The sequence below is a fragment of the Salvelinus fontinalis genome, unplaced genomic scaffold (assembly GCF_029448725.1).
Source record: "Salvelinus fontinalis isolate EN_2023a unplaced genomic scaffold, ASM2944872v1 scaffold_0244, whole genome shotgun sequence".
Lineage (NCBI taxonomy): Eukaryota > Metazoa > Chordata > Actinopteri > Salmoniformes > Salmonidae > Salvelinus > Salvelinus fontinalis.
The window spans coordinates 135,628-149,947 of record NW_026600453.1 but is presented as its reverse complement, the minus strand read 5'-3'; the positions used below and the strand labels follow the sequence as shown (position 1 = coordinate 149,947).

At 46.8% G+C, this 14,320-nt stretch overlaps 2 protein-coding genes across 3 annotated transcripts in view; both read left to right on the top strand.

The window, feature by feature from the left end:
* LOC129844868 (probable methyltransferase TARBP1) overlaps positions 1-1,545 on the top strand; it is a 40,024-nt gene extending 38,479 nt beyond the window's left edge. The window contains exon 29 of one of the 2 annotated variants that reach the window (XM_055913031.1): positions 241-1,545. In XM_055913031.1, coding sequence (XP_055769006.1) covers positions 241-409 — 169 coding nt within the window. In that variant the 3' untranslated portion in view covers positions 410-1,545. The remainder of the gene's footprint in view (positions 1-240) is intronic. The other variant, XM_055913032.1, reaches the window with a different exon arrangement.
* Positions 1,546-1,677: 132 nt separating this feature from the next.
* Positions 1,678-14,241, top strand: LOC129844871 (5-hydroxytryptamine receptor 1D-like). The gene is made up of 5 exons (XM_055913036.1): positions 1,678-2,133; positions 5,420-5,580; positions 8,437-8,552; positions 9,422-9,544; positions 11,950-14,241. Exons 1-5 carry the CDS (start codon positions 1,968-1,970, stop codon positions 13,211-13,213), a joined length of 1,830 nt encoding a protein of 609 aa, XP_055769011.1. The 5' UTR covers positions 1,678-1,967; the 3' UTR covers positions 13,214-14,241.
* Positions 14,242-14,320: the final 79 nt, after the last annotated feature.

The following is a 14,320-nucleotide window of genomic DNA, read 5'->3' as shown; positions in this document are numbered from 1 at the left end:
TTGCGTGGACCTATATATATCTGGATCTAACACGGATCTAAATGAACTTCGACCTTACGCTCTAGAAATAGAATGACATTGACTTGAATGGGAATGTCCAGTGTTCCAGTCCTTTTATTTCTGTGGACCAACATCCTATCTCGTCTCCTAGCACTCTGTTCCATATTTCACCTGTCTAGTTATTCTCCTTTTTATTCATACTTTCTCTCTCCCCCTCCTCCTCCCTCCCACCTACTTTAGTAATGAGCGTGAAGGTATCCCAGCTAACCTGCTCCAGCTGTTGGACGTGTGTGTGGAGATCCCTCAGCAAGGTGTCATCCGTTCCCTCAACGTACACGTGAGCGCCGCCCTGCTGGTTTGGGAGTACACCTGCCAGTACCTGTCCTCTACTGGAGGGAAGTCAGACTGAAACAGGGAGGGACGACCTGGACTTGTCCGATAAGAAACAAACATTTTCACTCTGTTGCAAAATGTATTTTGTAAAGTTTTCCATTGCGTGCACTAATGAACACAACCCTAGTGTGGGGGTAAAGCCGCCAGTACCTGCCCCCGCCGCTGCGGAGTAGGGTGAAGTTGCCCCTTAACATTTTAGTCATTAAGCAGATGCTCTTTTCAGGGCGATTTACAGTAGTTAGTACATACAATATCACAAAATCATACTGGTCCTGTTGGAATCAAACCCACAACCCTGGCGTTGCAAGCACCACGTTCTACCAACTGAGCTACACGGGGCCTTTCTCCACTAATGGTTAAGGTTAGAATTGGGGCAGGGGAAGCTGGTCCTATATCTGTACCTACAGGCAACTTCACCCCAGACCTAGTGAATCTGCTGTGGTGATTGGCCCTGCTTCTGGGGTGACCTCTGAACCTGGAACCTGGAACCTCTTTGTGATGAAGTGTGAAGTTGCCCCTAGGCACAGATCTAAGATCAGCTTGAATGCCCTCCCCAAGTCCTAACCTTAACCATTTGAGGGGAAAACATGCCACTGACCCAACAGAAACCCAGTGTCAACCCTACTTCAGGCCTCTGAGATCTGGTCATGAAGGAAAGGAGACAAGGCGTCTAGGAGACTAGAAGAGGAATCGACCTCATTACTATTGATATGTTGTTCAAACCAGAGAGTTTCTTGTTATTGTCAAAGTCCCACCTCAGGCAGGTGTCAGTCATCAAAGGAGAAACCATTACTTAACTCTTCCATATGCTGTGAACATAAGGTCACAGTTTCTGTGTTTTGTAGAATTTTTAAAAATGAATTTTATCCTTTTTTTTTACCCATTTAAAATGCAGCCTTAACCCTCCAATGGGCCATAGATGTAGAGAATGGATGTTAGTCTTACAAGTGGTGACTTGTTATTAGACCTAGAACCCATCTCAGATCCATTGGAGGTTATTTCCGCTTTAGCCGTGGCTAGATATTACATTAGAATATGCCAATGTCGTTTGGACAGGGTCATGTTTCCAAATCCTTTCCCAGGAAAGCAGCAGACACTTGATTTCCCCCGAGTCCAAATGCTTTTTTTTGGAGTGGAGAAAGTAATGCATCTTTTTAAACAAATAAAACAATTATTTCGTAAGAACTCTGTTTTTCTTATCACACACATTTGTTTGATTTATGTTTTCCTTTACAAAGCATGTTATTTCTCACGGAGCCGTTCATAGCGCAGAAAGAACATTAGCTCACAGTAGTTTCCTGAAAGGTGCCGTGCACCACGCCCAACTTTGACCAAGAATAACGTTGCGCAGGTGAACGAACCACTGAGCGGTGCGGCGGTGACATTAGACCGGTAGAGGAAGGAACAATGGATAATGAGAAGGAAACGTATTTACAAGATGACTAAAATGTATGTCGTTTACCCTGTGTAGAATTAATAGCCTATGGATATTTGGCGTCCAAAACTATTTCCAATCAGTATCAACAAAAAGTTTCAACTAGGCTAAATTGCATCAAAAAAGGAGAGAGTGGGCTATGGAGCAGCTAGGTGGCGCTTGGCTGGATACAGGTGCCCCTTTCCCGGATGAGATGCGGATTTCAGCCCGGAATGCGACGGCGGAGGCTCGGCTCAACTTGTCCCCCCGAACTAAGCTGGTTCTGGAGGTCCTGATGGTGTTGATGTGTCTCGGCGCAGTCACAGGTGTGTGTCATCATAACGCAGATGCGGAACTGCAAGGAAAACTTTTTATTTTCATACAGCTCATGAAAATATACTTAATAATTTCGAAAAAGTCAATCGCTTTTTAGTGTTCACTGACTTCCAGTTATATGCTTTATCTTCATTGTAGCTTTAGACGCCAATTATGTTCCCCTCTGCCTTCAATACATTGGGCTCCTATAATGGTTTTAATTAAAATGTTGGGTTGAAGAGGTCCTAAACCCTGATTAAAAAGACTGAGCACGGATTAAAGATGCCCTGAACACTGATTTGGAGAGCCTTTTATGCCTGTGTAAAATAATCAAGGGGAAACGCTGGTGTGATGCCTGCTGTACAAATCCCCGCTGGGTGCTGCTATACATTGGTGGCAGATGCCTCTCTGTGTGATGTGCTTTCTTTTAGAATGACACCGGCCATGTTTGTGATTAAAGCACCACAAGCATCGAAATATTGTTTTTGATGTTGCCTTGTTCTTTCAATGGATTTTGTAGCAATGTCTTTTCTTAGAAAATGCTTTGAGACCTCAACAGTGGGCCTACTCTGAAACTTGCTGTATAAATTAAAGCGGCAATCAGCAGGTGAAACAACAACAACCAAGCGTTTTCCCTGCCCCGTTCCTCTATAAAGCTGAGGGTTGGGGCTGAAGAAATATAACCACTCTCAAATTCATGAACGTAGCTATGGATGCCAGGACTGACCATGTTCTGAGGCTATAGAGTGTCTTTACATGTACTTTGTTTACAAACATTGGTGTTAAACAAGTTTATATTTTGGGTTCTGATGAGGAAGGACAGTTGAACTAAGCTCATGAGGCATAAATTAAATTCTTCAAGAATCAATGGGTACATACAGATAACTGCCAAAATAAAGGAAACACTTGAGTAAATGAGGGATACAAAGTGTATATTGATCATTAAGCAATTAACATCCCATCATGCTTAGGGTCATGTATAAAGATGCCCAGTTGCCCATTATTCTGGCTACCATGGCTAGAAGAGATCTCAGTTGTGGCTGTGTCAGTCACCAGATCCCAACCCAATTAAACACTTACTGTATGGGAGATTCTGGAGTTGCACATGAGACAGCGGTTTCCACCATCAACAAAACACAAAATGATGGAATTTCTAATGGAAGAGTGGTGTTTCATCACTCCAATAAAGTTCCAAACAATTGTAGAATCTATGCCAAGCTGTTCTGGCTCGTGGTGGCCCAGCGCCCTATGAAGACGCTGTATGTTGGTGTTTCCTTTATTTTGGCAGTTACCTGTATCATTCATTTACCGAGGTGGGACCGAGTCACTATTATTCGAGTCACAAGCAAGTCTCAAGACATAAGGTCCAAATCACAAGTCCCGTCACAAATAGAACTGGTCGAGTTTGGAGTCAAGTCCAAGTCGTGCATTGTAAGAGCAAGTCAAGTCACAGGTTTTTTTTCAAGTCAAGTAAAATAAAAAAAACGATACATGCAATGACTTGTTCAACTACAAATATGTGTCTATTTATTGAGGCTACCAGACAGTCCTTTTCATTGTTTTCTCTACAACACATTTTGATTATGTAATAATGAATTTGAACAACAAATTCCAAATGCAAGCTTTATAAGTAAATGATCAATTTCAAGCAATTTCGACATACCAAAAGACAAGTAGGCCTATGCTAGTAATTGTGCTGCTTGATGGCCGGCCCATTGCTGGTGAGCTTGTAAAGTAAACAGTTAATATTATTTTGGAGCTGCATATTTATTTATGGCAATCCTCTCTCTCTACAATGTGACGTTTGCCGGCACCCGATCCTATAGTTGTACAGCAAAGCAGCAATCTGTTCGCTAGATCATTGTTTCCTAAACGTTTTGACCGGAGTGCGCCAAAAAATTAGTGGTTCAACGCTCGCGAACTCCCGCGCAAGCACATGCACACGCGAACACAATCTCTGAGCAAATGTAGCCTGTCATTGACATATAAATAAGAATTCATACAGCCATAAACGGTTATGCATTTTCAAAACACAAGATACAGTAATAAACTGTGTTTTACACCTGCATTTGATCTGAAAGTCATTCATGTCTGTCAATATTAACTAGGGATATCATGTCACTTCTCTAGAGTCCAGAGCAAACAGCATCATAACGCTTCGAACACACCGACAGTGTTTTGGCGCTAAATAGTATGCGGAATAATATGGATATGTATGCAACAAAAGTTCAACATTCACCTTCTGCTACCATTTCTGTCAAGCCGTTAACGCATACAGTTTGACGCATACGTTCGATAAAGCCAACGTATGCACCATACCGAACGCGCCGCAATTGCCTCTGCAAAGCAATGCTGTAAAGCAAACGCAGCGTTTCATTGGAAATTAATGTAATTCTGGTGTTCCAAAATGCAAATTTACTGTGGTCTGTTCGGTTACAAGGCCTACTCACTGTATGCAGCGGAGGTTCAACATTCGCTATACATATAAATTCCACAGAATATGTTACATCTTCATCTCATAAGTACTGAAGGCAGTGCGATGTTAAAGCTATCTTATAACATATAGCCAATGCGCAGAACTGAGGTACTATATATATATCTTAATTAACTCACCCAAACTAGGCTTATCTGAAATATGAAAATTATCAATGAAATTGCCATGTTGCCTGTTGTTCTGGCAAAGATACTCTGTAACAGATTGCTGAGCTGTATATAGATAATATCAACATAGGCTACTCTGTTTTTACCAGGCAAAACCGGAGAGGGTGAAACAAGTGATTTTTGGTCACTTATCTGGATATGCGCAGGGCGGCCGATGCTGCAGACTGGTCATTGGTCAACAGTCAGTAGGCACATCTTTTCAGTTCTGAAGCACAGATGAGATGTTTTTGAGAAAGGAATTTGGTGTAATGCCATAGGCCTATGTTGGTGACCAGATCGAATAGGCTTAGTTATACTTATAAAATATGCAAATGGTAGGCTATACCCATGTAGCCTATTAAAACAATTTCTATGAAAAATATATTTTTTCCATTCAGTTTCACACTCTGACCCCCAAAAACCTTCTCACGACCAACCCCCACTTTGACAACCACTAGCTCATCTGACCTGTGTTGACTGACAGTTTGCTGGTCTAATCAGAGGGCCAGCAAACTGACTGTTTAGACCATAACCCTCAAGTCAAGTCCGAGTTTTGAGGCTCTAAGTCTATCCTTAAGTCATCCAATTTCTGACTGGAGTCAAACTCGAGTCCACACTGTTCATTTATACATCCAAAAATGTCTGTTCACACTGTAGGTAACATCCTGGTGATTGTGATAGTGGCGGCCACCAAGACCTTCCACTGTGTGACATCGGTGCTCATTATGAACCTGGCCATCAGTGACCTGTTGGTCGGGGTTGGGGTCATGCCCTTCATAGCTCTCTCCATCATGAACAACGGATGGGTCGACTCTACTGTAAGTCTGACCTGGGGCTTCTATTCATCTGTGTGTGTGTGTGTGTGTGTGTGTGTGAGTGTGTGTGTGTGTGTGTGTGTGTGTGTGTGTGTGTGTGTGTGTGTGTGTGTGTGTGTGTGTGTGTGTGTGTGTGATAGAGTGTCATTGCTGTTATAGTGCCTCTAAGCAGTCATATAGTTAATCTGTAGTGTTATAACTCACAATGTACCATTACCCAGGGGTGTACCATAACCCAGGGGTGTTCCATAACCCAGGGATGTACCATCACCTAGGGGTGTACCATAACCCAGGGGTGTACCATAACCCAGGGGTGTACCATAACCCAGGGGTGTACCATAACCCAGGGGTGTACCATAACCCAGGGGTGTTCCATAACCCAGGGGAGGACCATAACCCAGGGGAGGACCATAACCCAGGGGTGGACCATAACTTGTCAGGCGGGTAACTCTCCTGGAGCAGGGTTGGCAGGCGGGTAACTCTCTTGGAGCAGGGTTGTCAGGCGGTTAACTCTCCTGAAACAGGGTTGTCAGGCGGGTAACTCTCCTGGAGCAGAGTTGTCAGGCAGGTAACTCTCCTGGAGCAGGGTTGTCAGGTGGGTAACTCTCCAGAATCAGGGTTGTCAGGCGGGTAACTCTCCTGGAGCAGTGTTGTCAGGCGGGTAACTCTCCTGGAGCAGGGTTGTCAGGCGGGTAACTCTCCTGGAGCAGGGTTGTCAGGTGGGTAACTCTCTTGGAGAAGGGTTGTCAGGCGGGTAACTCTCCTGGAGCAGGGTTGTCAGGCGAGTAACTCTCCTGGAGCAGGGTTGTCAGGCGGGTAACTCTCCTGGAGCAGGGTTGTCAGGCGAGTAACTCTCCTGGAGCAGGGTTGTCAGGCGGGTAACTCTCCTGGAGCAGGGTTGTCAGGCGGGTAACTCTCCAGAAGCAGGGTTGTCAGGCGGGTAGCTCTCCTGGAGCAGGGTTGTCAGGCGGGTAGCTCTCCTGGAGCAGGGTTGTCAGGCGGGTAACTCTCCTGGAGCAGGGTTGTCAGGCGGGTAACTCTCCAGAAGCAGGGTTGTCAGGCGAGTAACTCTCCTGGAGCAGGGTTGTCAGGCGGGTAACTCTCCTGGAGCAGGGTTGTCAGGCGGGTAACTCTCCTGGAGCAGGGTTGTCAGGCGGGTAGCTCTCCTGGAGCAGGGTTGTCAGGCGAGTAACTCTCCTGGAGCAGGGTTGTCAGGCGGGTAACTCTCCTGGAGCAGGGTTGTCAGGCGGGTAACTCTCCTGGAGCAGGGTTGTCAGGCGGGTAACTCTCCTGGAGCAGGGTTGTCAGGTGGGTAACTCTCTAGGAGCAGGGTTGTCAGGCGGGTAACTCTCCAGAAGCAGGGTTGTCAGGCGGGTAACTCTCCTGGAGCAGGGTTGTCAGGCGGGTAACTCTCCAGGAGCAGGGTTGTCAGGCGGGTAACTCTCCTGGAGCAGGGTTGTCAGGCGGGTAACTCTCTTGGAGCAGGGTTGTCAGGCGGGTAACTCTCTTGGAGCAGGGTTGTCAGGCGGGTAACTCTCCTGGAGCAGGGTTGTCATGCGGGTAACTCTCCTGGAGCAGGGTTGTCAGGCGGGTAGCTCTCCTGGAGCAGGGTTGTCAGGCGGGTAACTCTCCTGGAGCAGGGTTGTCAGGCGGGTAACTCTCCTGGAGCAGGGTTGTCAGGTGAGTAACTCTCCTGGAGCAGGGTTGTCAGGCGGGTAACTCTCCTGGAGCAGGGTTGTCAGGCGGGTAGCTCTCCTGGAGCAGGGTTGTCAGGCGGGTAACTCTCCTGGAGCAGGGTGGTCAGGCGGGTAGCTCTCCTGGAGCAGGGTTGTCAGGCGGGTAACTCTCCTGGAGCAGGGTTGTCAGGCGGGTAACTCTCCTGGAGCAGGGTTGTCAGGCGGGTAACTCTCCTGGAGCAGGGTTGGCAGGCGGTTAACTCTCCTGAAACAGGGTTGTCAGGCGGGTAACTCTCCTGGAGCAGAGTTGTCAGGCAGGTAACTCTCCTGGAGCAGGGTTGTCAGGCGAGTAACTCTCCTGGAGCAGGGTTGTCAGGCAGGTAACTCTCCAGGAGCAGGGTTGTCAGGTGGGTAACTCTCTTAGAGCAGGGTTGTCAGGCGGGTAACTCTCCTGGAGCAGGGTTGTCAGGCGAGTAACTCTCCTGGAGCAGGGTTGTCAGGCGGGTAACTCTCCTGGAGCAGGGTTGTCAGGCGGGTAACTCTCCAGGAGCAGGGTTGTCAGGCGGGTAACTCTCCTGGAGCAGGGTTGTCAGGCGGGTAACTCTCTTGGAGCAGGGTTGTCAGGCGGGTAACTCTCTTGGAGCAGGGTTGTCAGGCGAGTAACTCTCCTGGAGCAGGGTTGTCAGGTGAGTAACTCTCCTGGAGCAGGGTTGTCAGGCGGGTAACTCTCCAGAAGCAGGGTTGTCAGGCAGGTAACTCTCCTGGAGCAGGGTTGTCAGGCGGGTAACTCTCCTGGAGCAGGGTTGTCAGGCGGGTAACTCTCCTGGAGCAGGGTTGTCAGGCGGGTAACTCTCCTGGAGCAGGGTTGTCAGGCGGGTAGCTCTCCTGGAGCAGGGTTGTCAGGCAGGTAACTCTCCTGGAACAGGGTTGTCAGGCGGGTAGCTCTCCTGGAGCAGGGTTGTCAGGCGGGTAACTCTCCAGAAGCAGGGTTGTCAGGAGGGTAACTCTCCTGGAGCAGGGTTGTCAGGCGGGTAACTCTCCTGGAGCAGGGTTGTCATTGGCTGCCCCTTCCATAACACTAGTGAGTCTTTCAAACCTTTATTTGATCGTCTGTGTGTGAGAAATGTGTCCCACAACAGTGACTGGACTGGTGAATCTCATTCTCCTTACTTCTGTTTGCTAGGACCTGTGTCTGTATGTTGGGTACACCTCCTCAGTCTACTGTACAGCCTCAGTCCTGACCCTGGCAGCCATCGCCCTGGACCGCTACCACTCTATCATGGACTGTCTGCGCTACAGGTAATTCAATGATCCTGACTAACTACAAGACTATACATTTGAACCAACTAAAAGAGATCTAGACAAATGATACAGTGCCTTCAGAAAGTGTTCCCAGGGGGTGAGAATACTTTCTGAAGGTACTGTACTACTAACTGGAGATCTAGACCAATCAGATCTAAACCTAGGACATCTCATTAGACTATAGATCTAGACCAATCAGATCTAAACCTAGGACATATCATTAGACTACAGATCTAGACCAATCAGATCTAAACCTAGGACATCTCATTAGACTATAGATCTAGACCAATCAGATCTAAACCTAGGACATATCATTAGACTATAGATCTAGACCAATCAGATCTAAACCTAGGACATATCATTAGACTACAGATCTAGACCAATCAGATCTAAACCTAGGACATCTCATTAGACTATAGATCTAGACCGATCAGATCTAAACCTAGGACATCTCATAGACTATAGATCTACACCAATCAGATCTAAACCTAGGACATCTCATTAGACTATAGATCTACACCAATCAGATCTAAACCTAGGACATCTCATTAGACTATAGATCTAGACCAATCAGATCTAAACCTAGGACATCTCATTAGACTATAGATCTAGACCAATCAGATCTAAACCTAGGACATCTCATTAGACTATAGATCTAGACCAATCAGATCTAAACCTAGGACATCTCATTAGACTATAGACCAATCCGAACTAAACCTAGGACATCTCATTAGACTATAGACCAATCCGAACTAAACCTAGGACATCTCATTAGACTATAGATCTAGATTAGAAACAGTTCAATCAAGCACCGACATTTCCTTCAGAAAATGGAACTTTTCGAGTTCTTTTTATTATTATTCCAGTTCTCACTGTACCCTGTGGAGGAAGTGTGTTGTGGTGCTGTGGATCTGGCTCCAGGCCCTGGTCACCAGCTGTCCTCCTCTGCTGGGCTGGAGCACTGTGTCCTACATGGCTCCCATGTACAGGTTGGTGTGGGTTCGATTCCCACTGGGGTCAAATATACTAACAATGTATGATCTCAAAATGCATGGAATGTACAGTGAGGGGGAAAAAGTATTTGATCCCCTGCTGATTTTGTACGTTTGCCCACTGACAAAGAAATGATCAGTCTATAATTTTAATGGTAGGTTTATTTGAACAGTGAGAGACTGAATAACAACAAAAAAATCCAGAAAAACGCATGTCAAAAATGTTATAAATTGATTTGCATTTTAATGAGGGAAATAAGTATTTGACCCCTCTGCAAAACATGACTTAGTACTTGGTGGCAAAACCCTTGTTGGCAATCACAGAGGTCAGACGTTTCTTGTAGTTGGCCAACAGGTTTGCACACATCTCAGGAGAGATTTTGTCCCACTCCTCTTTGCTTCTCCGAGTCATTAAGGTCTCGAGGCTGACGTTTGGCAACTCGAACCTTCATCTCCCTCCACAGATTTTCTATGTGATTAAGGTCTGGAGACTGGCTAGGCCACTCCAGGACCTTAATGTGCTTCTTCTTGAGCCACTCCTTTGTTGCCTTGGCCGTATGTTTTGGGTCATTGTCATGCTGGAATACCCATCCACGACGCATTTTCAATGCCCTGGCTGAGGGAAGGAGGTTCTCACCCAAGATTTGACGGTACATGGCCCCGTCCACCATCCCTTTGATGCGGTGAAGTTGTCCTGTCCCCTTAGCAGAAAAACACCCCCAAAGCATAATGTTTCCACCTCCATGTTTGACAGTAGGGATTGTGTTCTTGGGGTCATAGGCATTCCTCCTCCTCCAAACACAGCGAGTTGAGTTGATGCCAAAGAGCTCCATTTTGGTCTCATCTGACCACAACACTTTCATCCAGTTGTCCTCTGAATCATTCAGATGTTCATTGGCAAACTTCAGATGGGCATGTACAGTGGGGAGAACAAGTATTTGATCACTGCCGATTTTGCAGGTTTTCCTACTTACAAAGCATGTAGAGGTCTGTAATTTTCATCATAGGTACACTTCAACTGTGAGAGACGGAATCTAAAACAAAAATCCTGAAAATCACATTGTATGATTTTTAAGTAATTAATTTGCATTTTATTGCATGACATAAGTATTTGATACATCAGAAAAGCAGAACTTAATATTTGGTACAGAAATCTTTGTTTGCAATTACAGAGATCATACGTTTCCTGTAGTTCTTGACCAGGTTTGCACACAATGCAGCAGGGATTTTGGCCCACTCCTCCATACAGACCTTCTCCAGATCCTTCAGGTTTCGGGGCTGTCGCTGGGCAATACGGACTTTCAGCTCCCTCCAAAGATTTTCTATTGGGTTCAGGTCTGGAGACTGGCTAGGCCACTCCAGGACCTTGAGATGCTTCTTACGGAGCCACTCCTTAGTTGCCCTGGCTGTGTGTTTCGGGTCGTTGTCATGCTGGAAGACCCAGCCACGACCCATCTTCAATGCTCTTACTGAGGGAAGGAGGTTGTTGGCCAAGATCTTGCGATAGATGGCCCCATCCACCCTCCCCTCAATACGGTGCAGTCGTCCTGTCCCCTTTGCAGAAAAGCATCCCTAAAGAATGATGTTTCCACCTCCATGCTTCACGGTTGGGATGGTGTTCTTGGGGTTGTACTCATCCTTCTTCTTCCTCCAAACACGGCGAGTGGAGTTTAGACCAAAAAGCTAAATTTTTGTCTCATCAGACCATATGACCTTCTCCCATTCCTCCTCTGGATCATCCAGATGGTCATTGGCAAACTTCAGACGGGCCTGGACATGCGCTGGCTTGAGCAGGGGGACCTTGCGTGCGCTGCAGGATTTTAATCCATGACGGCGTAGTGTGTTACTAATGGTTTTCTTTGAGACTGTGGTCCCAGCTCTCTTCAGGTCATTGACCAGGTCCTGCCGTGTAGTTCTGGGCTGATCCCTCACCTTCCTCATGATCATTGATGCCCCACGAGGTGAGATCTTGCATGAAGCCCCAGACCGAGGGTGATTGACCGTCATCTTGAACGTCTTCCATTTTCTAATAATTGAGCCAACAGTTGTTGCCTTCTCACCAAGCTGCTTGCCTATTGTCCTGATACACCTACCTTTAAAATTATAGACGGATCATTTCTTTGTCAGTGGGCAAATGTACAAAATCAGCAGGGGATCAAATACTTTTTTCCCTCACTGTAAGCACTAAAATGTACGTTTGCTTTAGGTAAAAGAGTGCAATGCCCGTATTAATATGTAATATTTCCTGTGAGTACAATGTATCAATAATTGCTATTACTCATTCTTACAGTGTTGTGTAACAGTGAGAAATTCAAATGCTTGTTAGACTGTACAGTACTTCCAGGACATGTTACAGTAATAAGGTCACTAATGTAAACTATCACCATGTACTATTATTTCAGCTGTGCGGTGAACTGGAAGAGCAGTCCCAGCTACACAGCCTTCATGGCTGCCCTGTCCTTCCTCATACCTGCTGCAGTGATCCTCTTCTGTTACGTCATCATCGTCCGTGTAGCCCGGAGCCACGCCAGGAGGATCCACACCCTGGAGGACCAGCTCCAGAGAAACACTGGAATGCCGAGCTCCTCCTTCCCGACCCAGATTACTTCTGAGCGGACTAGTCCGAGGTGTCTAGGTGCCCACGGTCCTTCCACCTCCAGGCTGGTGTATCATCTGAGTGGGCGGTTTGTATCGGAGACCCATGGAGAGGTTGGGGACGGGGTTCCTTCAGGGTCAGATCAAACTGCTGGAGCTCCACAGACCTCCAGCCACCCAGGCTCTACCTCCAGCTCCAATGCTGCATCCCGGAGACTGTTCCCCTTCCTGGCCCAACACGCCCCCCATGGCCACCCCCATCCGCCCTACCAGAACTCCAACTCCAATCACCTCCATCACCACGGGGTTGTACGTCTCTTCCTGGTTATCTCCGTCTTCTTCCTGTGTTGGACTCCATATATAGGCGTAGCGCTAGTGCAGGCCACGGAGACCGCCCTATCGTGTAAGTCCTCCTTAGTCCCGCCCTCAGCGGTCACCTTCTCCTATTGGTTGGTTCTGTTGAACTCAGACATCAATCCTCTGCTGTATGCTCTGCTCAGTCAGAGGTTCCAGGGGGCTCTGCGGTGCCTGAAGCAGAAGATCAGAGTGCGCCTGGGGGGGAACGTGGTGGGGAGGGGGGGAGGCGAGACCAGGAGGGAGGGAGAGGAGGGGAGGAGCAGTGAACCATGTGACCCATGTACTCTGACTTCCGTCCATCCCCGCCCCCAGTGGCTCCGCCCCCATCCTGGCCTAGTATGCCCTGGACCTGGGTCTGACATCCACAACCCACCTGTAGGAGAGGGGCTGAGGCGGGCCTACTGCTCTTCCGTCTTCACAGTCGACTCCAACTTCTCGGACAGCTCCAGGGAGCGTGTATGTGGTGTGTTCCGTCCCGGTAGCTCCGCCTCTTCCTCCACCTCCTCTGGATACTCCTCCTCCTCCTGCCACCTGTGGCAGGACTCAGTTGGAGGAGGTGGGGAGAGGAGTTCAAACAGGAGGTTGGAGTGCCTGCAGGTCCCCACCAGGACAGCAGAGGGCAGCAATCTGCCGTTCTCTGCAGCCACCAGAGACAGACAGGCAACCTTCTTCTATGGACAGATCACAGTGAGGGTAGAGCATGATGTATGCTAGTCGGAACGGATTAAGATCTTTATGAACCATCGATCTGTCGTTGAGCAAGGCACTTAACCCCTAATGAAACGTCTCCAGGAGTGCTGTACTATGACTTACCCTGCGCTCCAACCTCAGAGGACATGGGGTCAAACAGAAGACTAACGGCTCGATTCAATCAGATCTGCTTTAGCCAACATTAGCATAGCAGTTGTTTTGATGGTGTCGGAGGCAGAACTGTGTTAGAGCTGTCAATTCCACAAGTGGCTCCCGGCATTATACCTATAGCAGACATTGTCATTGGCTGCAAGGAGTCTGATTAACAGAAACCCTATACAGTCTTGTTTACAAGTTTGAATACTGGGATGTGAGATGTAATCTACACCTTCATTAGGAACACTGGAATGTGAGATGTAATCTCATCCTCCATTAGGAACACTGGAATGTGAGATGTAATCTACACCTCCATTAGGAACACTGGAATGTGAGATATAATCTACACCTCCATCAGGAACACTGGATTGTGAGATGTAATCTACACCTTCATTAGAAACACTGGAATGTGAGATGTAATCTACACCTTCATTAGGAACACTGGAATGTGAGATATAATCTACACCTCCATCAGGAACACTGGATTGTGAGATGTAATCTACACCTTCATTAGGAACACTGGAATGTGAGATGTAATCTCATCCTCCATTAGGAACACTGGAATGTGAGATGTAATCTACACCTCCATTAGGAACACTGGATTGTGAGATGTAATCTACACCTTCATTAGGAACACTGGAATGTGAGATGTAATCTCATCCTCCATTAGGAACACTGGAATGTGAGATGTAATCTACACCTCCATTAGGAACACTGGAATGTGAGATGTAATCTACACCTTCATTAGGAACACTGTCTAGTTCCTTTGTAAATGAAATCTGTTATACTATCTAGTTCCTTTGTAAATTAAATCTGTTATACTGTCTAGTTCCTTTGTAAATTAAATCTGTTATACTGTCTAGTTCCTTTGTAAATTAAATCTGTTATACTGTCTAGTTCCTTTGTAAATTAAATCTGTTATACTATCTAGTTCCTTTGTAAATTAAATCTGTTATACTGTCTAGTTCCTTTGTA

Excerpts from the sequence above, each read along its gene's own strand:
- LOC129844871 (XM_055913036.1), top strand. The coding sequence starts at position 1,968 with ATGGAGCAGCTAGGTGGCGCTTGGCTGGATACAGGTGCCCCTTTCCCG. Across the intron at positions 5,581-8,436 it reads ACGGATGGGTCGACTCTACT|GACCTGTGTCTGTATGTTGG; the intron begins GTAAGTCTGACC and ends TCTGTTTGCTAG. Across the intron at positions 9,545-11,949 it reads TACATGGCTCCCATGTACAG|CTGTGCGGTGAACTGGAAGA; the intron begins GTTGGTGTGGGT and ends CTATTATTTCAG.